Source organism: Silurus meridionalis, chromosome 21 (assembly GCF_014805685.1).
Source record: "Silurus meridionalis isolate SWU-2019-XX chromosome 21, ASM1480568v1, whole genome shotgun sequence".
NCBI classification, from domain to species: domain Eukaryota; kingdom Metazoa; phylum Chordata; class Actinopteri; order Siluriformes; family Siluridae; genus Silurus; species Silurus meridionalis.
In genome coordinates this window covers 13232233-13260163 of record NC_060904.1, presented here as the reverse complement: position 1 = coordinate 13260163, position 27931 = coordinate 13232233, and the positions used below count along the sequence as shown (strand labels likewise).

The window sequence follows — 27931 nt, the reverse complement described above, 5'->3', positions numbered from 1 at the left end:
ACTTAGTGCACACTGCACTTTGCGGCATACAGTGCAAATGCACTTCTAATCATATCTCTTCCTATAGTTTATCTATTTAAAGTCGAAATGTATTTTTCCATCAACTAACTTTGATGCCATGTTTTCTGACTTTCTGATCCTGTTCTTTTGTAAAGTTTTGGATCTGTGCCTGTGCCTCGAATATAAATAAAGCTATGCGTTTGTTAACACTGTCTGCCTGTTCTCGGACCAGTGGCTACGTACGTATGTTGAAGATGATGTTTGGACTGTCCTTAATAAAAAACATGATTGCGTCCTTCTACGTAACACGGTTGTAGGAATGACTGACGGATCAAACGGATGTTCGTCTCGTACCATCTGTGCAGACAGTCGTCTGCTAGAAAGAGTAAATTGGGACATAAACCAGGAAAACACTCCTCCGACGTTAACACGGCACAACCCTCCTCGAGTGCTTAAACATCGTATGCTAATTAATGTGTCATCAAGAAGGGGCTTCAGAGGCAGTCAACCATTGAAGTCAGAAACAACTGACCGACTCTTAGGAGACCAGTGGAGAAGTAAGTAGGCTGCTGAAACGGGTTAGAAGTTAAACACACAAACATTGTTTTAATAATAATCCCATTTAGACGACTTTCAAAGCTGTGCGGGGGGTCAGCTGAGATCAAGGAGTACGACTAGTGCTAATGTGTACGTGTGTGTGTGTATAATGTGCATGGGCATGATATGGGTGAGGTTGTGCGTGCGTGTTACCTTCTCATTGTGGTTGGACTGCTTTAGGCCGTTGTAGTGGTACACAGGAAATGAGTCTGGAATCCCTGAGTCCTGCAATGGCAAGAGGATACTTAAGTGTGTGTGTGTGTTCAAATGCAAGACCACCTTCAAGATAACCACATGCAGTCGTTCTTTATCCCAGTCTCTCCACACATGAACAGATCTGATCGATCGAATCTACCATAATTCAAATCAGGTGGATTGAAGTGGGTAAAACAAGTAGATGTAATGAACTGTGTGGGTGAAAGCCATAAAATAAAAGCATCATTCAGGCTGACTGACTCGACCTTCCTCAAAAATGTTGTTGCACAGAACTTTAATTAATGCTTCCCCCCATTCCAGAGAAAATGCCAAAAGATCTCTGTCCAGCACAAACTAATCAAAGTGAATGAAATTATGCCACTTTAGGCAACATGAAAAGTATTTTTCTGGACCTAAAGCGCAAGGGCCAGATCAAACAAGCATAACTCCTGCGGTTTTTTGGCTCTAGCGAGCAAAAAAAAGTCCCGGAGCCTAGTTCTATGCATCGCTGAGACCCCGAAACGCAGCCAAATCACTCAGTCTAGCCGTGTAGCGCTGACACAACTACAGCAGCGTGTTTCTGAAACGAGCTTCGATTGTTTGATGAAACAGCAAATGGAGGCATTTTGCCAGAATGTATCCCAAACCCCTGATCTATTTAACACGCAGTCAGAGAAGCTGCAACAGTAAATATAAGCGTCGCTTTCTATTTCCCCGTCTTCACCCGAATATTCGGCACATGGGCTAAAATGCGACATACGTTAGTAAAGAGAAGTCGTAGCTGCCAATACATAAACATAAAAATCCTAGAAGGGAGAGGAAAACCAGAATTATACCACAAAAACCTTAGCGCAAGTCGGCAGTCGGGACGGCTCTGTTCTCACAGCATAAACGATAAAACACTCATGGCTTACACCGTTTCGATTTTGAAACCAAACAGCTACTTAAATAAATTTACTTTATTATTTACATTAGATTTTATATATAGGAGTTTATTACTTAAACCAATAATAAAAAGATGTAGAGTAAGTCAGAAAAAGTTGTGATTTAAAAAAAAAAAAAAAAACCAAACAAACAAAAAAAAACTTGCATACATGTAGCTCGATTGCTTGTTTATACAGAATTGGATTGTTTTTAGACCAATCAGGCAGAACATTATGACATTATGACTGGTGAAGGGAATAACACTAATTATCTCATTATCATGGCACCTGTTAGTGGGTGGGATATATTTATTAGGCAGCAAGTGAATATTTTGGAAAAGTTGATGTGTTAAAAGCAGGAAAAACGAGCAAGCGTAAGGATTTGAGGAAGTTTGACAAGGACCAAATTGTGACGTCTAGACGACTGGGTCAGAGCCTCTCCAAAACTGCAGCGCTTGCGGTATGTTCCCTGTCTACAATGGTCAGTACTTATCAAAAGTGGTCCAAGGAAGGAACAGTGGTGAACCAGCGACAGGGTCATGGGTGGCCGAGGCACGTGGGAAGCAAAGGTTGACCAGTGTGGTCCAAACCAACAGACGAGCTCCTGTAGCTCAAACTCCTAAAAAGGTTAATGCTGTTAATGCTCGACTGTTTTGGCAGCAAATGAGGGACAGACAAAATATTAGGCAGATGGTCATAATATTATGTCTGATCGGTATAAGGCCCACATGGTGGATGACTGCAATTACAATAACTAAAAATATACAAGCTGCAAAATATACTATAAGGACAAATGTTTGTGGACACCTGACCATAAAATCTGTATGCCTTTTTTGTTCTAACAACATTCATGCTTCTGGGAAGATGTTCCACTAGATTTTGGAGTGTTCTTGTGGTAAATTGTGTTCATTAAGCCACAAGGGTGTTAGTACAGTCAGGTACTGATGTGGGGTGAGGAGGCCTGGGGTGCAGTCAACATTCCAATTAATCCCAAACGTGTTCACAATTGGGTTGAGGTCATCTTCCACTCCAAACCATGCAAAGCATATCTTCATAAAACATTGTTATAATAGAGCACGTGCAGGTTTTATTTCAAGTGAAGTAAATATTTTTGAAAATGTATTGCATCCAAACACATCCTATACAATTGTGTGCCTATAACTTTGTGGAAAAAGTTTGGAGAAGAACCACATATGGCTGAATTGTCTATATGGTGTAACAATAAACATAAAAAAAAAAAAAACATGTTTAAGCCACAGCCCCTTTAAAAGGGTGCAAACAAATCAATGTTTCAATTGTGCATAAATCCCATGCACAAACAGAGGCTGTCTGGAAGTATTAGGATTTTGACTCTTCCAATCTGTAAGCTTAGACGTTTCACCAACTAACAAGAACAACGTGTTGGCGCAATGCCGAATACTCTACTTTACCTGATCGGGGAAGAACTCGAGCAGGAATGGACCCAACAAAACAATTCCTAGTCCTTCTGGATCCAGCTTAGTCTTCATCAGATTGACACTGGTTTCAAAAAAAGAAAAAACATGAGAGAGGGTAAAAAAAAGAAAAAAGAAAAAAAAAAAAAAGTTTTATACTCTATACACACATTACATTACTGTATATCTGGTGTGTTCATGTTAAAAAAAAAAAAAAAGTTTGTACAAGAGAAAAAAAATATATAAAGTGTTGCAATACTGTGCTGTAATGCCAAATTATGACGGCCAGTAATAGAAGTTTAGAAGTTATATATAGCCATGAGTAATGTCTGGGACCTTTTTCTTTGAACACAAGTATGCTGATTTCTGAAACGAGCGGACTGTTGCTTTTTAAGGAAGCATGATCTGCAAAGGTTGTGCAACCACACTCGGGCACAAGCAGCTAGAAAACATACAGATGAGATGATTTGTGTTTGTTTCTCAATTCTGATTGGTTAGAAAGTGTTAATTGGTTTCCTATTACAGAAGCTCAGGTAGTAGTTCCGATCGCAAAGTACATCCAAGGTGATTGTTCTAATATGTTTATTGTTTGTGTACTAAATACTCATTTACTGTGTATTGCAGGGCAGAAAATATGCATACTATAGGCCAATAAATGGATAAACTCTTACTTTATTTTCATTTACAGAGTTATGATGGATTACTTTTTTTTCCGAGGCTGAAAGCAAGATTACAGATTGATATCCATATAAATGGTATTGGAGTTGCTCTGATTTGATGCCGTCCTTTAAAGGGATCCCTGATGAACCAATTTTGCCAAGTGTCTAATTCATGTACACTATATTTATGCTGTGAATACATGTGATGACTGTTACATATAAAACATTAGTGCCTCATGAATGACAAACTGCAGTTATACAGAACATAACAGGGTGTGCAATTTCATTATGAGATCTTTTGGTTAAAAAACGCCCCGTGGAATCTTGCCGACTAAAGCGAGCGCTAGAAATGAGCTGTTTATGAGGTGAGAGTTTCAAAGGCCCGCCATTCTGTTATGGAGTGTGTGTTTACAGGGAAAGTCTGCTCTGAAGATCTGAGTCTGGATGAATGTGCTGACCCCTCTGGACCTTCTGTATCACTTTAACAGAGCTGAGATGAAAGAGGGGGATTATTTTCCTCTGTTTCTCTTTCTTTCCTTTGCTTTGCTTCTCATCCTGTAGACCGTCCAGAGGAAACGTGAACCAAAAGCAAAAGACACCGGGGCGTCCCGAGGAGGACTGCAGGTGCGTCTTCTTATATACATACACAACTATATATACTGTATACACACGCTCATTATGGATACCAAAACACACAGAAAACATCCGACTACTGTTATCAGTGAAAACATTACATTCAACTATGCACAAACTTACTACTCCGGCTCCGAGACCAGATCCAAAGCCTTCATAACGTCCTCAAGCAGTGTGTCAGGAATGAACCCGTTATCTAAAGAAAAGAAAAGAAAAAAAAAAAGATAGGAAACATATGGTTAGTCCTACTGCTAGGGGTTATTCATTTATAAAAATAAAAAAAAAGAAGAGAGAATGAGGTATGAAGAAACTTAACCCTGAATCTTTCTCTAAATCCATGTAACATGAGAAGACGCCTAAAACCAGTGAACTGTAAGACAAGATTTATGCTTGTCTTAGCAGTTTTTCTTTATCATCCTCATAAAGCTATCGCTAATATATTTCAATTAATGGGAGAAATGATACTGAGGATATGTTTGACTCAGTAATACACAAAAATAAAATAAGAAATTTAAGTTCATGGTAGAACATTGAATTTTTATTTTTTTTATAATGTGTAGTTATTTAAATCATTTTTCCCATTTTTAAATCATCAACTTTCCCAGGACAGACATATCAAATATTTATACTCAAGTAAATACTCCAAAGTTCTGCCCGGTCCTATGGTTTGGTCACCTGAAAGGGCTAGTAGTGAAGTACATTAAATTAAACAAGTGGGAGAAAAAACAAACAAGGTTTCTGTTATAGCAAACAAAATTGTGGTTTTGAGCTCTGAATCACATGCAGGAGATAATTGGCATCTATTTTCTCTGCAAGATGTGAATGCTCACATGGTGTGATCCTGAAACGATCTTTTGATCGTGAAAGACCTCGGAAGAAAGCCGCCGCCTCAGCCAATGTGTGTAGCGCGGAAGGTGGTGGGATCCGGAACAAGTTGAGCTATTGGTTTTTGGTCAGGTGTCCACAAACGTTTGTTTATATAGTGCATGTGGTGTGTGTTTGATGTACGACAGTAGAACGTGTCTAAATTCTGCCACTGAATATTTCAAAGTTTGCCAATGCGATTTGAAAACTATACATATAAAGGAAAAAAAGTTAATTATTTAATGGTAATTCCTCTGTAGGAAGGAGTTACACCTCGTCCACAACATTACCTTCTTTCTCTGTACTTCTCAAGCAGGCACACAAACGCGTGTTGTAAAAGATTCTATCAGACTCTTAATCACAAAAAAAACAACAAAAAAAAAACTGTTCTGTTCTGAAAGAGGAGCATTGTTTTTGTTGAAATGCTCAAAATGTTTTATAAGTATTTGCACTCTGGTGACAGAATTGCCATTTTCTTTAACACCATCTTCAGCAGAATAAATAGTCATTCTCTCCCAGTAAACCTCTGTTCTAACTTTTAGCTTTGAAAATCTGGCTTGTAGATTTTAATCATTTTTTAGTATAAACTCTGCCTTAGTGCACAACAAAGATCTTCAATCCTGGGTAAAAAGAAAATTGATTACCCTAACAAACTAATCACCTGCTTATGTAAAGTAAATGCAGACAGTTCTTCACTCACAGTTCCAATGAAGCTCCTTGAGTTGCCATGCGACATTTCCTCCCCGTTTGCTGATAAATTCTATTCTTCTGGGAAGATGTTCCACTAGATTTTGGAGTGTGCTGCCACGTGGGTTTTGGTAAAGTCAGGTACTGACGTAGGTGAGGCGAGGAGGCCTGGGGTGCACTCAGCGTTCCGATTCATCTCAAAAGTATTCACTAGATTTGAGTTCAGAGCTATACAGCAGGCCATTCAAGATCATTAACCCATGTAAACCATTTCTTCATGGAGCTCAGATTGTGCACAGGGGCATTGTCATGCTGGAACAGGTTTGGGTCTCCTAGATCACGTGAAGGGAAAATTTTATTCTACCTCATTCAAAGACATCCTGTACAATCGTGTACTTCCAACTTGGTGGTAACAGTTTGGGGAAGAACCAAATATGGTTGGAAAAGGCAAGAGTCCCAATACTTTTTCTATACTGTGTACATACTCCTAGAGTTTATATTGCAGAGAAATGAGTGTAAGAGATACAATGCAAGTAGATGCTTGGAATTTTGTTGTTCTTTGTTAAATATTCTTGTGTTACTATGAAACATTAGGGAACTTTTTATACTGATAACAGAGGTGCTATTAGTTGTTGCTTAAGCTGAAAAACATCAATCTACTTTTTCCACAGAAACAAATTTCGGTTTGATAAAACTTTTTTTTTAAGAAAGATTCTGACCTGCGTTGAGAAGCCCAAGTACACGATTTTCCTGAGATACTATATATTGCTATAAGATTTCTGTTTATACCACCAAATGACGGATCTCACTTGGGGATCCAGATCGATCGATTGCCACAAGACTCAAGAATTGTCGTTGTTTGCTGTTGTTTGTCTGGGAATTCCTGCTTTCAGGTAAAAATCCTTTCAAAAGGTGGACATAACCTAAAGACCACTGTAACACAAACCACACTCAACAACCAATGATATTACATTCTAGTTTTACACCAGAACCCTGCATTAAAGCAGGTTCAAAACATTGCAGCTCTTTCTCGATCGATCTCTAGATTACATTTTGAGCTCCTGAATTTACCCCACACAGAAATAGAGGGGGAGATGGTTATGTTCTGAAAGAAAAATATATTGTTTATGTTACAATGCCAAGCATGCCATTAGTCAGAGATTTATAGAAATGTTTCTTTTATCCTGCAATGCAACAGAGCAACAATCTATGTCATTCCAAAGGGAGGAAAAAAAAAAGAGAGAGAGAACATGTCTTTCTATTGCAATTTCCACAATGAATTTACACTATAATGGAAAACTCAAAAACCTCTTTATAAATATTAACAGTTCTGTACCCACTGCTCTTTTACTGTTCTGCTGTGGTTAATCCCCAAAACTAAAAGGTCAACCAAATGCTAATGCAGATAAAACTACTTTCTTACAGTGCCTGTCAAAAACGTGACTTACAAAGATCACATTAAAACAAGTGAGCAGATGAGGGTTAAGAGCCTTTGCTTAAGGGGCCCCAAGTGGCAGTTTAGTAGACTGGGATTTAAACTCATGGCCTTCTTAATCAGAAGCGGCGCTACTACTTCCCATTGCATGACATTTCATGGCCTTGCGTTAAGGCTGAATTATGAAATGGTAGGCATGTTGGACCAGTATTCCTGTCACCCAGAAAAAGTCTCCAACTTTCCCTGCTCCAAAACAGGAGTCCACCTCCATGTTAGAGCCAAAAATGTCAAAATTAGACTCAACTGTCCATAGAACCTTTAATTCTTTTATACAAGGAACATGTACCAAAGAAACTAAGAACTACAGGAGAGCGATTACAGTACGATGTTCAGTCATCACGAGCTTGTTGTGACTCCATTAAAAAAAAAACGTAAAAGAAACGAGTGATTTTACATCACATTGAGTTTTGAAACATACAGAACGTCCTCTGTGGCACATTTTCTGCTTGCATATGTGCGAGCTTTGCTTGAGGTTGAGGCCTACAATCGCTATTGTACTCGGATGAAACCGAAACAGACGCTACATGCTGTTCTGATAAAAGACGTACGACATCTAAAGGGCATCCAGTCATTTGGGGGGTAAAAAACATTATTCAACTTCAACTGGCGTTCCGTTTTTGTGACTATTCAGAGTGCGCTTGGATTTGGAAAGTTTCATTAGGCTGTCTTAACATTTTGTCGTTTTAACGTCCTTACAGCCTCATAACCGTAAGTCACATGACTGTCCCGGGTGATGCTAGTTCAAAAATCCAGATGCATTTTTTACTTGCAGGCTAAAAGATCCCCCTTACCCCCCATTCTGTTTTCTGATATACTGTATTTCTCCCTCTATTCAACTCCTCATCCCGATCTATCAGGAAGCTTCGGTACTGAGGCTTCCATACTGTGTTCAGTAAATAAAGGAAACCTGCAGAAAATACTTCGACTTACACAAATGGCAAAAACAGATTGCTAAAACCACACAAACACACGTTACGAGCAAACAACGGTAGGATCGTAATCTACACCGAATTACACCATCAGCTGAGAGGATCGTTTTCTGATCGTGTTAATTAGATACATGGCTTTTCTTTGATTACAGGAACACATACACATGATACACAAATGCTAAGTTCACTTGCTAGACCACCAGGGAAGTGGAAGCTCTAATGCGTTTCCCCGTCCCATGTTTTGGTTGTTTGGAAAGCTACTGAATAAGACAGTGGGGGTTGAAACTCTAAATCTGCCTGGGGTAAAAATCACTATATTATTAAGCTCTTAACATGAGTAAATTACAGTCTAACAGGAGAATAGAATATTATTATAAAAAATAAGTGTATATTATATAAATATACACTGTGGCATCTATTAGATTCATATACTTTCTAGTCACCACTAAGGCACATAGAGTAAATAAATAAATAAATGCAGGCAGATTCAGCATGAAGCTGAATATTTGAGATCTGACTGATTCCAGTCAATTCCACATTAAGTCATAGACGACACTAGGAAAGTATGCAGGTCATCAACTAGTTTAGTAAATTATTATTATTATTATTGTTATTATAATTATTATTATTATATAACTTTGAACAGCTCAATGCTGGGTGCAACATTTCAAGATTTGGATTATTGCATTAAAAGCCAACCCCCGAAACAGTTCTAAACTGTTTAAAGGAAACAGGGCATTGTTTCTGATACAAGCGGAAAAAAAGGGGTAGCATTGAGAATATTTAAAGAAACCGTACCGGATATCAGCAACAAAGGGAAAAATAATACATTTTTAAAAGTGGAGATGAAAATACATAAAAAAAAGTGTTTACATATACACTGACCAGGCATAACATTATAACATTATGACCGATTATCTCTTCATCATGGCACCTGTTAGCGATGGGATATGTTAAGCAGCACGCAAACATTTTATCCTCAAAGTTGACGTGTTAGAAGCAGAACAAATGGGCAAGAGTAAGGATTTGCGCGAGTTTGACAAGGACCAAATGATTATGTCATGTGATGTTTAGACGACTGTTTCAGAGCATCTCCAAAACTGCAGCTCTTGTGGGATGTTCCCGGTCTGCAGTGGTCAGTATCTATTAAAAGTGGTCCAAGAAGGAACAGTGGTGAATTGATGCACGTAGGGAGCGAAGGCTGACCCGTGTGGTCCGATCCATCAGACAAGCTCCTGTAGTTCAAAGTGTTGTAGGAGTTAATGCTGTTTATATTATATAATATAATATATAATATTACTGTGATGTTGCATCAAGTCTGCAGCACGTTTGTACTTCTGCTCTGTGTGCTGTCCTGTATATAGGTCTGTTCGTTCGAGTTGGTTATGTGTGATTCAGTGTTAATTTATAGAAGATCTATATGCAGAAGAATCTATATTGAGGAATCTGGATTGTATTGGGGCAGAAAATTAGAATGGTGCAGAGAATACGTTTATTAATATTATTTATTGAACATTTTCATTCAGAATTCATGCTATGAATAGTGCTGCGTGTAAACAGTCAGTATGAGTTGATCCTGGTTGGGAGAATCAGCGGCTGTCCGGTCTTGATATAATTCATTGTGGAAATAAGGAGGAAACCCCTTTTAAAGACCGTTTAAAATCACAAAATCTGACAGGCTGCCTTTTGTAAACTGGGTGTCTATTCTGCCTGGAACAAGAAAATAAACAGAGCGAATGTTGCTTTTTCTGTCACTCTGACAGACAGTGAGGCAAATAAACATATGAAAGAGAAGTGCCCCCCAACCCACACCTTAGACACTTCAAGTCCATACCAATATCTTTAACCCTCGTTCTCTGTCTTTCTTCCTGTTCTCGTTAACTGATCTCCAGCGTTTTAAACTGTAAATCATTTTCTTAAAAACAAAATGAACAGTTAAGCTGTTCGTGAGTCTTCCTTTGGGATTGTTTTACCTTCTGGATCAAAGGTCTGAAAGACTCTTCTGGCCTGTTCTGAAGGGGACTCGGGGGCCACCAGAGACATCTCCTGAAAACAGAGAGAAAAAAAAAGGAGGCTTGTCAGCAATTTTGCAAAGTCGATTAAATAAACACCACTTAAGCAATTTTTTCCATTGAAACAGTTTAGATTTGTTTTAATGACGATATATCTCAAAAGCCACATATAATAATCATAATCAGCGGGTGCTGAAGAAATCGGCGCTGTAAATAAATAAAAATGTTCGAATGTCTAATTGTGGATTAAGAACTAACCGACTCCAGACAGTAAACAGCTGTGGTGTTCTAAAAAGCAGAACGGACGCCGTCTTTTCGCCGATTTGGAACGGAGCCCTTTTAACATCTTAACCGCGTCAACGCTCCGGCTTCGCGCAACGAGCAGTGACAAATCACTCAGATTCAGATAATCTGGGGGTCAGAATCTTAAAGCGGGGGGCACGGCACATTTACTGTGTACACAAGAATACTGAGCAGAGTTTGAACAGCACAAGGACGTCTCCGATTTCATTTGTCCAGAACTTTTCTTCACTGGTGATGACAGGCAGAGATAACACGACAACGAATGTTATTAAAAGGATTCTTCATCCTCGCAGCCTGCACAGAACATTACATGGAACTTGGAGCATAGCAAAGGTTCCTCTGAAAAACGTGTTTAACAAGTCAGAAATATTGTGACGGAATTTTCTTTCTTTCTTTCTTTCTTTCTTTCTTTCTTTCTTTCTTTCTTTCTTTCTTTCTTTCTTTCTTTCTTTCTTTCTTTCTTTCTATCTATCTATCTATCTAGGGTCGTAAAAATCCAAAACTGTTTAAAAAAAAAAAAAATAAGAGAAGGCAATTATTTCCATATTTCATGTTTAAGAATAGTGCAATATTGCTAGCTATGGTTAACTGTACAAACTAAGATGGGGGTTGAGAGGAGATTTTATGCCTAAAACAGTCAATTTTTTATATAATGCTATTACAAATCAATTACAAGATGGCCTATATTTTCCAGAATCATGTGTTAATTGATCTGTCTCATGTTAGCAAATTTAGTGAGCTAGCTAGTTGTGCACAGTGACATGTAGCAAAAAAATATATCAAATAAATAAATAAAAAGTCAAAAGATTTATTATTACATGGAGGATGATCCCAAAAACCGCCAAACTCAGTGTCATGCTCCATTTTCACAACTCAGGATCAGAATTCTTTATTGCTTCCACAGGAAAATTGTTCGGTTGCAATTGAAGTCAAATAATAATAAAATTTAAGGAATGTATATGGACAAAAGTATTGGGACACCTGCCCTTTCCTGCTATATGTGGTTCTTCTCCAAACTGTTTGAGCTTGAGGCATTTGATTGTATTGGACTTCTTTGGATGCGTTATAACAAAATTGAAGCTCCATGAAGATACTTGGTTTGGAGAGAAAGATCTCAACTCTACTGAACAGCTTTCTGATGAATGTGAACGCTGACTGCACCCCAGCGCTCCTCACCTCACCTACATCAGTACCTGACTCATATATATATATATATATATATATATATATATATATATATTTTGCACACGCCAATATCTAGTGGAACATCTTCCCAGAAGAGTGGAGGGAATTACTTTTGATCAACAAAAACCCTTTTTAAAGCACCCTTTCAAAGTGGATAAACCTGAAAAAGGCACATTTTTTATGGCGCACTGTGGACTGAGTAAAACGGAGGCTTTTGAACATGACACGTTTTTAGTCATTGCTGTGACGTTTCAACGAGCCGGAAAGTAAATAAACGGCAGGGGGAAATAACGCAGTACAGGGACGTAAGCGTTTTATTTTTAAACCCAGCCATTAGGGTTGCACAAGCCAGTGCACTCTTAGTGCCGGTCCCAAGCCCGGATAAATGGGGAGGGTTGCGTTAGGAAGGCATCCAGCGTAAAAACGTGGCAAATCGAACATGCGGATCACGAATACGGATGATCCGCTGTGGCGACCCCTAATGGGAGAAGCCGAAAGAAAGTTCAGTGTGGATGAGCAACTTTTGGAAAATGACTGAAAACGAAAGTGTGGAAACGTTTTCTTTTTTTAATGTATCTGGATTAGTGTAGAGATGGCCAATGGCCACTGTTTTTATATATATATATATATATATATATATATATATATATATATATATATATATATATATATATATATATATATATATATATATATATATATATATATATATACACACATATACACACAGGAGTGCAGAATTATTAGGCAAGTTGTATTTTGAGGATTAATTTTATTTGAGGATTAATTTGAACAACAACCATGTTCTCAATGAACACAAAAACTCATTAATATCAAAGCTGAATATTTTTGGAAGTAGTTTTAGTTTTAGCTATTTTAGGGGATATCTGTGTGTGCAGGTGACTATTACTGTGCATAATTATTAGGCAACAACAAAAACAAATTCATACCCATTTCAATTATTTATTTTTACCAGTGAAACCAATATAACATCTCAACATTCACAAATATACATTTCTGACATTCAAAACCAAACAAAAACAAATCAGTGACCAATATAGCCACCTTTCTTTGCAAGGACACTCAAAAGCCTGCCATCCATGGATTCTGTCAGTGTTTTGATCTGTTCACCATCAACATTGCGTGCAGCAGCAACCACAGCCTCCCAGACACTGTTCAGAGAGGTGTACTGTTTTCCCTCCTTGTAAATCGCACATTTGATGATGGACCACAGGTTCTCAATGGGGTTCAGATCAGGTGAACAAGGAGGCCATATCATTAGATTTTCTTCTTTTATACCCTTTCTTGCCAGCCACGCTGTGGAGTACTTGGACGTGTGTGATGGAGCATTGTCCTGCATGAAAATCATGTTTTCTTGAAGGATGCAGACTTCTTCCTGTACCACTGCTTGAAGAAGGTGTCTTCCAGAAACTGGCAGTAGGACTGGGAGTTCAGCTTGACTCCATCCTCAACCCGAAAAGGCCCCACAAGCTCATCTTTGATGATACCAGCCCAAACCAGTACTCCACCTCCACCTTGCTGGCGCCTGAGTCGGACTGGAGCTCTCTGCCCTTTACCAATCCAGCCACGGGCCCATCCATCTGGCCCATCAAGACTCACTCTCATTTCATCAGTCCATAAAACCTTAGAAAATCAGTCTTGAGATATTTCTTGGCCCAGTCTTGACGCTTTCAGCTTGTGTGTCTTGTTCAGTGGTGGTCGACTTTCTGCCTTTCTTACCTTGGCCATGTCTCTGAGTATTGCACACCTTGTGCTTTTGGGCACCCAGTGATGTTGCAGCTCTGAAATATGGCCAAACTGGTGGCAAGTGGCATCTTGGCAGCTGCACGCTTGACTTTTCTCAGTTCACGGGCAGTTATTTTGCGCCTTGGTTTTTCCACACGCTTCTTGCGACCCTGTCGACTATTTTGAATGAAACGCTTGATTGTTCGATGATCACGCTCAGAAGCTTGGCTATTTTAAGACTGCTGCATCCTCTGCAATATATCTCACTATTTTTGACTTTTCTGAGCCTGTCAAGTCCTTCTTTTGACCCATTTTGCCAAAGGAAAGGAAGTTGCCTAATAATTATGCACACCTGATATAGGGTGTTGATGTCATTAGACCACACCCTTCTCATTACAGAGATGCACATCACCTAATATGCTTAATTGGTAGTAGGCTGTCCAGCCTATACAGCTTGGAGTAAGACAACATGCATAACGAGGATGATGTGGTCAAAATACTCATTTGCCTAATAATTCTGCACTCCTGTATATATATATATATATATATATATATATATATATATATATATATATATATATATATATATATATATATATATATATATATATATATATATATATATATATATACATACATACATACAAATTCTTAATTTGATATTTTAGAAAACCGAAAACTGCAATAGTATGGCAAGACAAATATAAAATTTTTTGCACACTAATCCAACCTAAACTAAACCTGGAAATTACTCAAATTAAATTCCATACTTTTTCCTACTTTACCAAAATATATAATAACCCTGGTAGCATGTTGAATGCATACTATACCAAGTGATTGTAATCATGGTTCAAGCAGTATTCAATAAACTATTCTCTCCTCAGGTCGTGAAAACAAACGAAATACCTGCTAAGGAACAAACACAGTGGTTAGTTTGTGTTGATGCACCAATAAGCACAAACATTCAGCCAGTCAGGAACGTGTGTTTCTGTTTGCCTGTCAATCATGCCAAATTCTAAAATCTTGTACCAGCATTTAGTGGTGTGTGAAGGAGCAGTTATCAGAACTTCATCTTTTGACCAGCTCAGTGGACGCTGTACGGATTTGACATCCGTTTTGAATATTATGCAGGGAGCATAAAAGCAGAATTGCAAGAAAATAGTCGGAACTGCGAGAAATAAAGCAGCAATTAAAAATAAGAAAAAAAAGATTTCTGAATTACGAGAAATAAAATCGGAGATTAGGCTAAATTTTTTTTTTTTCTGTGACGAAAATGGGTTCCCATACTTTACTAACCATACTAGAGAATATCTATAAAATGGAAAAGACCTATAAAAGTCTATGAGGAAAAATCTTCCACTTTAATGGATAATGTCTATAGTCTTGTAGAAATCTCCTGGTCTGATGAGATGCCTTGGACTGAATAAAGGTCATAAATGCATTTGACTGGACTAAAGAAGCTGAACTGGCTAATGTTTAGAAAACAATCAGTTTTTCTTTACTTCTTTTGCCCAAATACTCAGTTTGGTCAGAGAAACACTTTGACCAGCCTTGGCTTTGACAGCATGCACGTGTTTGGCTACAAGTGTATAAACTCAAAGACAGCTAGGCCACTGTATGATTGAATTTGGCCATCAGCAGCTTATCTAAAACAAACCGAATGATAAAAACAGACAAGATGTTTTTCCTCCAAACAAAATCCCACCCAAGAAATTGAGTATCAAAACATACACACGCTAATCCAAACACTCTTCTCTATCCTTTCATCAGATCCCTCGATCTAATTGTTTAGGAAGCATGTTAGTGTTCATGTGTATGTAGTGTGGACACGTTAATGAGATGAGTCCTCAAATCTGGCCTGCGTTAGACATCTCGACAGCTCTTCACTCAATCCACACATCTGAGTGGATTAAACACCAAGTTCTGGTGAAAAGCCATGAGTTTCTGCAGCTGGGGTGTGAGCTGGGCTTGTAAAGAAGCTGTTATTAAAAATAAAAATAAAAAATAAGTCATGTAATATTGTAGGGTGAGGAGGCCTGGGGTGCAGTCAGAAATGAAAGGTGAAGGAAAATTTATAGTAAAAAAAAAAAACCAAAAAAAAAAAAACCATAGTATGTGTTTATGGTTTTATTAAGACTATGGTGTTTGTAGCTATCCTGAGAGGATTCATAATTCCTGTGCTTTCCTTCTATTCGCTGCTTTTAATTGAGCGTCATAACTTGGAACAATGGACAACAATGGAATTTAATTCTATTCCCAGTGAGATGCTTCCTAAAAGCTTTTTATTACAAAACTACAGCAACATGGCTAACAGGCACTGACCCGAAAAAACTCTTACACTCTTGTAGCCCATGTCAAATGTGTTGCTTATGGGAAAATGCTTTTCTGCTCACCACGGTTGTAAAGACTGGTATTTGAGTTGCCCCCCAACAACCAATGGCCGAAAACACAGAGCTCCTCAGCATGGTTTTTCACCTTCTGATGCTTGACGCCAAGGTTAACTGAAGCCCTTGACCTGTTAATGCAGGATTCTATGCACCGTGCTACTGCCACGTGATTGGTTAAACAGGTGTACATGTGCTTCTAATAAAGCGGTTCGAGAGTGTGTGTGACCGCTTGTGCATGACGGTATCGTTCACGTGCAGATCCACGGGCGCAGACGTAAAAACCAGGTCAAACGGCTCGACGCGCGCCGGTTCGTTTCTCTCTCACGTGCGACGAGCGGACGGACTGCGCGTACTGAAATGGCCAACCACGAAGCACACACACTGAAAAACAAAAACATTTCCTGTGTACTCGCACAGTATGGGTTCCATACAACATTCGCAAAACAGACACAAATGTTTAAAAAATAAATTACACATCTGACACTTGGGAGATCAGAGGGACAAGGGGACACGAAGAGGGTGAGGAACAGAAGATTGATGTAGAGTAAAAGCGAAAGAGCAAAACAGAGCAGCTGGAGGATGTTCTCTAACAAAAACACACACACACAAAACTACACTCACTTGGAAAAATGAAATAAATGAACGCCCGAGGCCAGCTGGAAAAATGAACTCTTGGCCTGCGTGTAATGAAAAGATTTGTTATTTTTAACTTCCATCGAAATCAAGCAGAGCGCGAACAGCGGACGGTTACCAGCCATCTCGTTAAATCCTTTTCGATAGTCTGAGATTGCATTCTGGGAAACGAGTCTACCGTGTCAAGATACTTTTGCTTAATAAGAGGGAAAATAAAAACGAGCAGGAATTGAATCGTGACACATTGAAGCTATAAAACCTTTAAAAAATATAAAAACAATGACATAAGCGTGTCATTTGTGCAATTAAATATTTTTTTTTACAACTCCGAACACTTGCATCCCTGCTGTCTGTTCGGGGAAGAAGCGATCCTTAAAGTTTTATTGCTGTTTATGTTGCTGCCGCCAAGCAAACACGAGTCTGTAATCCAAACTGCAGAGTCAGCATTAATAAGAGACAACCTATGAGACAGACACGCACTTACAAACACACACACACACACGCACCTGAATTACAGACTGCTCTGCTGAATTTTAACAACCCCAGGCATCGGGAAGGATGTCGGACGAGGGTAGTAAACAGAACTGCTAAAAGGCGTATTTACTTGTAAACAGCATGTAAATGTACCATCATTTTTACCGTGCAGGTTTTATTATTTAAAATATTCCAACACTGAGATATGATAAGAAAAGGTATAAAAAAGTAAGGACTTTATGACAATTCCATATGCAAATAACAGTTTTCCTACGTGGATCGTTTACATTTTATTGTTGCCGGTACTGATAATGTGTATTGATACTTATTGGTACCGTTATCGATACTACTCTCTATAATTTGGTGCACAGAGACGTGAAAAAATGTTGAAAATGTCATGATATAGTATTACTGTTGAACTTTAGTAATGCAGATTAAAAATGGCACAAAGCAAACAGAAAAAGGCACAAAGCAGATTTTTTTTTAAATAAAAAGGCCCTTCAAAAAAGAGAGAAAGAAAAAAAGAGAGAGAGAGAGAGAGAGAGAGAGAGAGAGATATATTTCCTCAGCATATCACAGCACAACACAGCATGAGCATAGGAGAACAACAGAATTGATCCGGGAACTCTGGCGTCTCCCTCATTTAGCCGTTTAGACACTGCCGACACTTCCTACACATCGCTATGGTAAATGGACAGCTCCTGAGTGTCTGATGTTGAATGTCAGTTATTTATGTTTAGATTTCACATTTTCATATGGTGTCTCAAACAACTCCTAGTCCTAACTAAAGACTGATTTTATAATGAATGTTACCTTTGTTTGAGGCTGAGGCAGGGGAGTCGGGAGACTACGGAGACAGTAAACACTGCGTATTGCAGTGGGTAGATTGCGTGTTTTGTCTGGAAATGTTTTGTTAGTGTTGCCTCCTTTGTTCACTATTATAAAAATTGAGACGAGTTTTGTAGCATGCCAGCAGATGACAGCACAAGGCTGTTTGCACAGTCACAGGGAGCACCGACCCTCATAAGTCAGTGTGCCAAGACATAGTTCTGTGTATATAGGGAGTTGTGAAACTGGTGCTATTCGGACCACACGTGTTACAGCGTCTGCTTTTCTGACCACATGCGCACTCGGTCACTGAGCTCCCCTTACATGCGAGTTTCTCGCAAGAAACGTGTTCACACTTCGCACCCACCCTACTCGCCAGATTCGACTCGTGCGCAAATATCAGAAGGTGCTTGACACGCTTCGGAAAGTAGACTTCCAGGACATATTCCAGAAGTGGCAGGAACGCTGGGCGCGCTGTACTGCTGTGCAAATGTAGATATAAAGTACTTTTATGAAAAACAGATCTGGTCTTGAAATTATTTTTTTTCCATTTCAGCATTGCTGCCTTGGTGGACTGTCTGCACACAAACAAACACCAAACATGAACCTCGTGCAAACATCGGCCAAGTGATGACATCATTCAGGGATGGAAATGAAAAGCAACAGCCTCTAATTCACCATTAACACTGACGTATATGAAGTTAAAACTATGCAAGTATCAGTATTGTTTCTCCTGAAGCTTATCATTAGTCCAGTACTGACCCAATTACATAATGATCCTAAAAAAAAAAAAAAGCCGGTTCCCCGTACACATCCCTACTTCTGAATAGGGTTGCAAAATTCCAGAAACTTCGAAGACTCTCAACTTTCCATGGGAATTAATAGGAATAAACTGGGAATTTTAAAAACTGCAGGTTTGCCAATAACAGGGATATTAAACGAATAAAAACTTTCTTTCGGCTTCTCCCATTAGGGGTCGCCACAGCGGATCATCCGCATGTTTAATTTGGCACGTTTTTATGCTGGATGCACTTCCTAACGCAACCCTCCCCATTTATCCGGGCTTGGGACCGGCACCAAGGCTTGTGCAACCCTAATGGGCTGGGGTTGGTTCCCTGACCGGGGATCGAACCCGGGCCATAGCGGTGAGAGCGCCGCCTCCTAACCACTAGACCACCAGAGAACCTAGGGATATAAAATGAATCTGATCTTGGAGGTTAATCTTGGTGAGATTTAATGCAATCTTTGTTGAATTTCTGCGCTGTCCATTCATCAATCACGCGGCACACTTACAGCAGAGCTTAAGGCCATACATGCGTTGTGCATTTCTCCATAACATAACACAGATCATTTCTTGAATCCTGCACACAAAATAATGTAAAAAACCAACCAACAAACAAAAGAAAAGGACCATCTTGGACATTTTAATTACATAAATATTACATAAAACGTCCGTGACCTGCATGTAAGCTGTTGTGCAAAAAAAGTGATACTAAAAATTTAATGAAAGTTATTTATTAAATCTGTATTAGTTTGCATGCATGTGCAGGCGCATAATTTGAAGGAGGAACATGTGGGGGACTGGGTGGTAGGGAGACGTATGGAGAGCTGTGGTGCCCCTAAATGGGAGCAGCCAAATGTAGTAGTAGTTTGCATGTATGTCAGCGTTTGACCAAAACAAAATGTATATGATACAGTTTACATCAATTTTCCAAAATTTCTAATGAATTCCCCAAAATTCCTCTGAATTCCCATAAATTTGCTGGAAATGTTCTGTTCCTTTGTAACCCTACTCCTGAAGAAATAAAAACAACTAAGCGGATAAAAAAAAAATAACGGGGTAAAATAAAAATCGTATCTAATTGCATTGCATAGGCCGAGATCTCTGAATGGCCTATGCGATAGGCGATCAACCAACATGGCCGCAGCCAATCAGGGTCGTCTATGAGCTTGAGTATGTGAAAGACGGCTGACAGCTTTTTCCTTTACAACCCCTTGGGTGATTGGAGAACAAGTGGTAGAATGAGCCTTGAAGGCACGTTTCGATCTGCTCAAACAGACCACATGTCTAAAGGTGATCTGGGAGGCACAAGGCCACATTTTCAGGTGAACCTGAATGTCTCTCATTGTTTCCTGGACAGCAACCGAAAAAAACCCCAACTAATCAACTGCAGCGCCGCCCTAGCTGGGGAATAGAGGAGAAAAACGTAATTGCTGCATGACTGTTTGGTAATTATGCTAAATGGTAGAGCGCTCTGCCTCGTGGTTAATGGCTTTGTTATAGCAGCAGCTTTAAAAGCCACCTGCTTTTCATACATTCATTCATCATCTCATCTTTCATTCAGTTCCGCTCGTGGACCACGTGATTAAAACCTCTAATGCGACTCGTAAAAGATACGAGACAAGATTACACACAGCCTCCAAAGAACTGCAGCGGAAGTCTGACGCAATAAATGTGCGAACGACGTTTCTGGTGGAAGCGATTGATGTAATACGATCGGGAAAGTTGTAAACGGAGACATAATAATCATAATTCCTGGGGGTGAACAGCTGTGCGTGTCAGCTGTCCACTCATCCAGAATGCATGTTACTGTATGGTGTGAATGGGCACTTTGATCATGTGATGCAGGACAAGCAGTAGTTTCACAAAACTCGCACTTCGCCATAGCTGTGAAAAATAAAATCCATTTTTAATGGATGCGAGATTTGCACCAATAACAGGAAGCTGGTCTCATTTGTAGTTGTAATACAGCAAATTATATTTGGACTAGCGCAAGAACAAATTACCATGGAAACGAACAAACAAAAACATTCTAAAGTGCTTTCAATGAGCATTTCAATGAGCATTAGAGGTAGCATTTTACATTAGTTTTACATTAGGACTTTTTTTAAATTCTGCAGAAACCCTGGAGCAGTCACGGGTTCCGGTAGGAGGGACCAAGCGTAAAGAAACAGGAAGAAAAAAATCTTTAAAATCTTTTTTTTTCTTTATGTTTTTAATAACTAGACGTATCGAATAGGCTTCGTCTCAAACAATTACACACTATTGTTGGTGTAATCGTTTAGGCTTCTAATAAAAAAATATGCAGGCAAAAACCAAGCCTGAAAAAGGTTGTTGCAATGTCAGACAAAGCCATATTTTCTGACTCTCCATCATGCACATTTTGTTAAAAGCTTTTCGCTGTAAAAGCATTAGATCAAACCGAGCTCCATGGCGAAATCCGATTTATATTAGGGAACAATAAAGATGAGGTTAATGCCCCGAGTCAGACTCAGATTACACATAATAACCAGATGATGAAGTCATATAAAGTGCTTGATGTTTTTTTGGTTACAGAGTCATGAACATTCCTGGCTGGCTTTGCTATCGTCTACAGCAGCGGCGTAATGGAATAGCGGTGTGTTTGTGAACGCGTTTCTGTCCGAGCTTACCGAGCGATGTTTTTCGACTCTTGCGCTGAAAAAGAGTTTGAGGTTTAGGTATCGAGTGTCTGGTTTTTATCAGTTTAACGTTCACCTACAAACACACACGCACACTTTGGAAGACTGCAGTAGAAAAGCAAGAAGCCATAGAAGGAGATTAGAGAGGCAGGATTTGTTTTGTACAGGAGCTTGTACGGCCAACACAAGCTGCTGACCGAGCCTCAGAAATATTCCACAGGACAGGAACACACACACACACACACACACACACACACACACACACACACACACACACACACACACACACACACACACACACACACACACACACACACACACACACACACACACTACTAAATTCGGTGTTGTCCTGGCAAACACAAGACAGGAAACTCGCCGCTTTACAAGTCTGGAACAACATGACAGGAATGACAGTCTGAGCGATCAAGAGGGAAAAGAAACATCTCTTTGAGGGACACAATCAGCCTCTCGCTCTTTCATCCCGCTCTACCTGTTCCCTAAGCAAATAATAATTTCCTGGGTGTTTATCCTTCAGAATCACTGACGAGGACTTTTACTCCTCTCAATCTTTGCTTTTAGTATGAGCAGGACATTGGTGTTTTAAAAATGTTATTGAGACACAGTACTCAAAAAACGGATTACAAATGTGTCAGGACTATGCTGAAGGAGTTAATGGTGGCAGCTCAGTGGTTATGGAATTGGACTCTGGATCAGAAGGTCACAAGTTCAAATTTCAGCACCACCCTCCCAGCTGGGCCCTTGAGCAAGGCCCTTACCCCGCAACTGCTCATTAGGGAGAATAAGGGAGTTTGCCAAATGGCAGTAAAGCAAATGTAATGGATTCTGCACTGCACATCAGCTTGGGGTTTATAAGACACTGTTTGACAGTCCTTCGAGGACCTTCATGACTACTTTCCTTAGCTGTTGAATGCGAAAGTCAAAGCTGGTATCTATTTCAGGAAACGGATAAAGAAGATCCTGTAATGCAAGAAATTTCTAAATAAACTCACAAGAAACCAGAAAGCAACAAGGAACAGTGTCAGTGGTTCTGGGGTTCCTTGAGACACTGGTGGTTAGATCTTTCACATGTCCCTCAAAGTCCATATCCTTGATGCTTAATCAGGACGCTGAACGCTGCTACTAAGGATTACATATAACCAGAACATGATGAGAGACATGTCCTGGTCACAAAAGCAAATGGTGATCAGATTGCTCTTAAAGTTCCTCTGCATGTTCCTTGAAGAGCAGAGACACTGGTGCAGTAGGTATCACTGCTGCCTCACAGCTGCCGACTTCACAGCCTGTACGGGTTTCATGGGGCTTCTCCGCTTTCCTCCTGGAGGTGCTTCCAGCCAAGCCTGCATTTGGTGGATTGTTAAACATGGAAAGACACATTTCCGTTGGTATAAAGCTGCACATCTGGCAATGTATGTCCACTGAAAGCAAGACTAAATTCTGCTACAGTCAAGCATCAATGCAGAAAACCATGCACATAGTAATTAGTTTCTAAAAATGCAATATTGTTACTATTGCATTACTATCAACAGCATCAACTGATGGTATTATTGCAGCCATACTCTACATGGCCCTTAGGGATAAACCACTAGGGTCTAGGGCTGGAACGATTTAAACAAAAAAAGACGACAAAGATTCCAAAGTTTGGGATCATTTCAAACAAAAAAATGTAGAAAACACTATACAGTGTGTTTAGCTTTTTTTTGTTTTGTTTTGTTTTAGTAATTTGAAAGTTTTTGTAATATTTCAATGATTTTTTTTATTTATATTTATATATATTTGAATTTGCATGTTGATGTAACATTGCAATTAAATGCAATAAATTGGTTGTCACAGATACATTATTTTATGCAATTTCAGAATTTTTCTAAAAAAGTAAACCAAAAACTTATGTTAAGAGATCATATTTTCTCTTGTAGATTTAGTATTGCTCTTTAATAATACTTCCGAATACACGATTAAATAATCGGTAGCTGTAGCCTTTATATATACACTATATTTCCAAAAGTATTGGGTCACCTGGTCATAAGTATAGTATGTGATTTTTGAACTTTGCATTCCACATTTGTTCCTATAAATCCCTCCACTCTTCTGGGAAGATGTTCCACTAGATTGTGGAGTGTGCTTATGGATATTTGTGTTCATCAGCCACAAAAAGGCAGGTACTGATGTAGGTGAGGAGACCTGGGATGCAGTCAGCGTTCACATTTATCCCAAAGGTGTTCAGTAGTGATGAGATCAGAGCTCTATAGCAGGCCACTCAAGATCTTCCTCTCCAAAGCATGTAAACCAGATCTTCAAAGAGCTCACTTTGTGCACAGGGGCATCATTATGCTGGAACAGGTTTGGGTTTCCAAATTCAAATGCGCATCTAAAGATGTCATGTATACAATTAAGTCCCTCCAGCTTTAATGGCTGATGCTTACATTTCCCAATACTTTTGGAAATATAGTTTGTATGTTTAATATACATATTACATATACATATAGAAATATAAATAAAATGTTCTTCACTCAGGACTTTGGCCTCCTAGTCAACAGAATGCAAAAAATGATAAAGAATAATATCGGTTACGTTCTGTAAGCCGATCTTTGAATGTAAAGCTCTCGGGAAATAAAGAGAGAAAAAGCTTGCCAAGGCATCTGACAGAATGACCGAGTAACTCCAGGAGCTCCAAATGAGAAAAAAAAAAAAAGAACAGCATCTTGGTGGAAGCGTTTAGCCTTAAAAGGTAAAATAAAACATTACTCAAGCGAGGCAGTGTTTTTGACAGAATCTACATCAGACCTATTTCTGTCATCTGCACACGTACCTCCACATCAATGTGACATAACCCAGAAGTATAGATTTCTGTCTATTCTTGACCATATAGTGTCTGAAATTGTTTTGACTCTGCAAATGAGAAGCATATGGTCGAGGTTTCTGACGCAAAGAAAAGAGATGAACATTTCATTCTGGCAGTTACAGAGATATGATCTTATTGTAGTAGCCTGCATTTAGTCGGACTTTAGATTTAGTCAGACTTTTAGCTGTCATTTAGTACAGTGGTACCCCGCTTACCAACCGGCTCGGACATCGACCTTTTCGCTTAGCGAACAGTTTTTCGACCGAAATTTGCACCTTCTGAACGACCAAATGCCCGCTTATTGACCTTTTATTTTTACCCCGACCCACATGGAGCGAGGGAAAGGATCTTCCCAGTCTCGCCTCAGCCTTGGGTTTGTGAACAATAAACTGTTATTTAGCGGTCAATATAACAATTTAGTGCGTGTATATGGTATATTGCGTGTACATTCGCTCTTCGACCTTTTCGTATTTCGACCGGTTTTAAGGAACGGATGAAGGTCGATAAGTGGCGTACCACCGTAATTTGAATTATTTTTTTCCGATGGAGTATTTTTTTTTTATATCTGAGTCAAGTTAATACATGTTTGCATTGCGTTTCTTTGCATTGAGGGTTTTAATTTTGCCTCTTTTATATTTATTTATTTATATTTTAGAAATAATCAAACAGAAATGCATGCTGCATTAATCGTGCTTTAATAAAAATTAGCACCGTTATATATATATATATATATATATATATATATATATATATATATATATATTTTTTTTTTTTTTTGACCGGTGAAATGAATAAAACTGATTATTCATCATGGCACCTGTTAGTGAGTGGGATTTATTAGGCAGCCAGTAAACATTATGTCCGAAAAGTTGTTGTGTTAGAAGCAGAAAAATTGTGCAAGCGTAAGGATTTGAGCGAGTTTGACAAGGGCCAAATTGTGTTGGCAAGACGAGTGAGCATCTCCAGGACTGCAGCTCAGTATCTCAAAAGTGAGTACACTACTACCATTTCTGAAGGGATGCCATCATGTTCTGCTAAAGATTGGCACTGTACATGTTAGAATCCATGTTTCCATGCAGACCCAGACCATGATGCTACCACCACCATGCTTGACAGCTTGGTAACTCTTCACCAGGGTGTCGCCAAACATGTTGGACAACATCTGAGCCAAAAAGGTTTTATATAGTCTCGTCAGACCACAAGACACGGTTCCAATAATTTATGCTTTTGATCAGGTTGTCTTCAGCAAAGTTTTTGCAGGCTTTCTTGTGAGCCAGCTTCAGATGAGGTTTTCTTCTGGGATGATGGCCATGCAAACGGGCTTGTTGCAGTGTGCGGCGTATGGTCTGAGCACTGACAAGCGGACCTTCCGCTTCGAAGACATCTACAGCAATGCTTTAGCACTTATGCCTATTTTTTATTTTTATTTTTTTAAAAGCAGCTTCTGCACCTGACGCACAGCACGAGGACTTCTTTGATTGACCCTTACGAGGTCTGTTCCGAGTGGAACCCGACTTGGGGTTTTACAAAACCTCTGTATGACAGTGGCCACTGTACATCCGTTTCAAAGTGTCATCGATCTTATAGCCTTGGACATCTTTGTGGATAGCAACAATTCTATTTCTCAAATCCTCAGCGAGTTCTTTGCCATGAGATGCCATGTTAAACATCCAGTGGTCAGTATGAGAGAATTTTAACTGCTTGAATACAAGATACACAAATTTGTATGGTCCTCACCATGATGAATTGGACATGTGGCTTTGCACGGTTACATGACGTACAGCTGTTATTACTTAGGGTGCACTTACTTTTCTTGCCAGCAATTTTGACAATAATGGTTGTATGTAGAGTTATTTTGTTTTTAGAGAACAGTAAATCTGTACTGCTATACAAGCTGCACATAGACCACTTTTAAATACATCCAAATTTTTATTTCTACAGTATTGTTCCACTAAAATGCATGAACCCTTAAGGCACAAAACAATTCAATACATTTATGGTCACGACCTTACTACTCTGCCACGGTTGCATAGTCTGGGCAGTAGCTGCTGGTAGGCAGCCTCAAGCAGACTTCCAAATGATGATCGTGGTGGAACGGTATTTCGACTTGATCTGGGAATAATTTGGGAACGGGCTGAGTCACATAAATAAGTGAAGTCATTTAACTAGCGGGAGTTTTGCGGTTACTCGAGCATTTGACCACGTATGCGTAGTGACCTGCGTCTTAGAAGAGAAGAGATCTCAGACTGGCCGACCTGTACATCAATCAAGTGGCAAATGTCATAGGGAGGCATCGTTTATTAATTTCTTTTTAGCACGGTTGACCGCGATCGACTTATTGGGAATCTTAAAGATTAAAAACAAAAAAATTAAATAAAAAAATAAACTAATCACTATTTGCCAGAATTCAGCAACATCTGTCAGCGTTTCATAGGCTGCCAAAGCAACCACTTTTCCCGTGTTCACATCAAAAACGGTTTTGTTAGAGCGATTCAGTGATATTTTGTAACCAGTAACCAGTCTAAATAGGGCTCTTAGCAAGGCACCTTCAGTAGGAAATTTGACCTTCGGGCAACTGAACATTTAAAAACCTGATACAACATGAAGCAACACGGGTGACACTCAAAAGCTGCCCCATCTTGTTTATTCCACTTCCTCTTCTCAGCTAGACTTACTTGTTAACATCGTCTCTGCCTCTAATCTTGTGTCACACTCTGAATTCACAATAACTCCGTTTTCTCCTTCAGTAAAGTATCTTACATACTCAAAGCTGCAGCACAAGCTATTCTTCGCTCTTAAGAGTTGGGCTTTTCTGTGTTACTAGACCCTTGGGGATGGATATGGATTATATGCACGCAGTTTGCGTCAATAAAATTTGAGTTATTACTAGAAAACTCTACTCAACACACATATGAAAGACAAGCGGATGCCAGTTTGTGTGTAACTGATCACTTACGACTAGAGATAAGATTAACGAGCTGTCAGCCAGCATAATGCCCCCAGGAGCCTCGCTGTGTGTGCGACGAGGAACCTGAACCATGCCACGCAATACTGGGCGCGATAATTTTACGTTTCCTGACCCATCCTTTTAGGCTCTGGGTGCATGCTTTCGCCATCTTTTATCTGCGGGTTTCGAAACAGGTGCTGATGGATGCTATTTATGGTGACAGAAAAGGGGAGCTGAGATCATTCGAAGCACAACTCACGCTGCAGAGAAGCCGAGGTTGCCGAGACGTGCTCGGAAGAAAGAAAAATCTGAGGGCCTTTCTAAATTCCATAATTTCAACACCAGTCTCTTTGCGCCTTCTATATAAAAAAAAAAAAAAAAGAAATGCCTGTGAAAGGCAAAACTAGGAAAGAGTAAAGCAGCAGGATTGAATCCAAACCACTGAAAATAATAACACCGTGTGAGGTAGAAGGAAAGGAAATGAGGGACGTGAACCACGTCGTGGCCACTCTCTAGAGAGGAGACGGCATAAAAAGAGATCCAGAGAGGAGAAACGGCTGCTGACGGTGGCAGAACAGACACGAGGGCGCAACCTGGTGTATCTCCTTGTCATTTTCGATTTGTATGTGACAAAGTTCAGATTGTGAGTTTGGTGTAAACAGGGGGCCTCTGCTTCGAGACACACATGGATCACATT

General features: G+C 39.4%; 1 protein-coding gene across 1 annotated transcript in view; it reads right to left on the bottom strand.

Moving 5' to 3' along the window:
• mindy3 (MINDY lysine 48 deubiquitinase 3) overlaps positions 1–27931 on the bottom strand; it is a 54318-nt gene that overhangs the window by 10471 nt on the left and 15916 nt on the right. Inside the window, exons 11-14 of the mRNA XM_046833773.1 lie at positions 10389–10461; positions 4564–4636; positions 3146–3233; positions 751–822 (exon numbers count right to left, since the gene is read on the bottom strand). Of these exons, the coding sequence (XP_046689729.1) occupies positions 751–822; positions 3146–3233; positions 4564–4636; positions 10389–10461 (306 nt within the window). The remainder of the gene's footprint in view (positions 1–750; positions 823–3145; positions 3234–4563; positions 4637–10388; positions 10462–27931) is intronic.